Source organism: Schistosoma mansoni, chromosome 4 (genome assembly GCF_000237925.1).
Source record: "Schistosoma mansoni strain Puerto Rico chromosome 4, complete genome".
Taxonomy (NCBI): domain Eukaryota; kingdom Metazoa; phylum Platyhelminthes; class Trematoda; order Strigeidida; family Schistosomatidae; genus Schistosoma; species Schistosoma mansoni.
The window spans coordinates 28412556-28413958 of NC_031498.1; the positions used below are offsets into that span (position 1 = coordinate 28412556).

Genomic DNA, 1403 nt, shown 5'->3' on the forward strand with positions numbered 1-1403 from the left:
GAATCAATCTTACTAGGAGCCAACCTACTTAACTTAATTCTATCTCCAACATGTTATCAAATAGCTTTATCCGCTGCATTTGCCTTATGTGCGTCTTCTGTTTTTCCGTCTTTTGGTAATACAATCAACCGAAATAATGATTTCTCAAATTCATATAATAGCCTTAAAACAACAAATGAATTAGCCTATAATCTATGGACATTATCAAATTCCAATAGACTAACTTCTAGTGTACATAGTATTGAAAACCATCAACAATATTTATCAATGTCCAATCAATCATCATCAAGATTATCAGACAAAAACAATGACAATATTCTAAAACCTGTACATATGCAACATTCACCATCATCAATTCAATCTAAGCTCAATGTAAAACTTAATTCATTGACAAAATTAAAAACCGGTGAAAGTGTACAATCTAAAAAATCCATTTTAAAATTACAATTTTTTCCTAAAAATACCCAACATAATCATCAAAAGAAACTTTTAAAAAGAAAAGTAAACTCTTCACTTAATCGTACAATCTTACAACATTCCAATAAAACCAATAACAATAAAATCAATAATGGTGTTACACAAACAACTGATGATGATGATGATGATAATGATGAGAATGTGATCAAAGCACAACATTCCTTTATTACTCCATCTATCAAGATTTCCAATCAGAATTTAATCATTTACAATAAATTAAAACAATGGTTTATACAAATGATCAATTTAATTGAACAACCAAAATTAGCAATAATACCTCTATTACATAACAACATTAGAAATGACATAACAATGACAAATTTGTTCAATTCATTCAATGTACAATTATTAAACCAGTCAATGGATACAAGATTAAAACTTTTAAACATATCATGGTATCGATTATTGATTATTTATTTAATTGAACATAAACAATTGAATTCACTGATGACAGCATTGTCGTCGTCATCGTCATCATCATCACCGCCATCGCCATCATCTTCATCATTGTCATCAGGGAATGATGAGAGTAAATTTAATGAAGAGAAATTAATGATTGAGAAAAAATGTTTAATAGGTAAATCGATAAAATCAAAGAAGAAATATGTTGAAATGATCAGTGCATTTCATGATATTCAATCAGTAGCCAGAATATGTTATTCATTGAAATTTACTCATTCAATTTACAGTCTGATTCGAATTGGTTTATTATTATTAAGTAAGTTATATATATGCTTTAAAAATAAACTACAGTGTGAAAATGTAACGGTAAATCTTAATTGACTAATACAATTTTTATTGAACGAATCCTGTAGGTGAGATCATGTGTCAGTTGAAGCTAGATCACCATGGAAAACCTGGAAGCACTGGACGGCCGTCTCGTCCTATTGTGGGACTCCTCAGTGGCAGTGAGCATCCACGATCCC

At 29.7% G+C, this 1403-nt stretch overlaps 1 protein-coding gene across 1 annotated transcript in view; it reads left to right on the forward strand.

The window, feature by feature from the left end:
* Positions 1–789: 789 nt before the first annotated feature.
* Smp_131160 (hypothetical protein) overlaps positions 790–1403 on the forward strand; it is a gene marked incomplete at both ends in the record, with an annotated part of 7569 nt that continues 6955 nt past the window's right edge. Inside the window, one exon of the mRNA XM_018797401.1 lies at positions 790–1195. Coding sequence (XP_018652446.1) covers positions 790–1195 — 406 coding nt within the window. The remainder of the gene's footprint in view (positions 1196–1403) is intronic.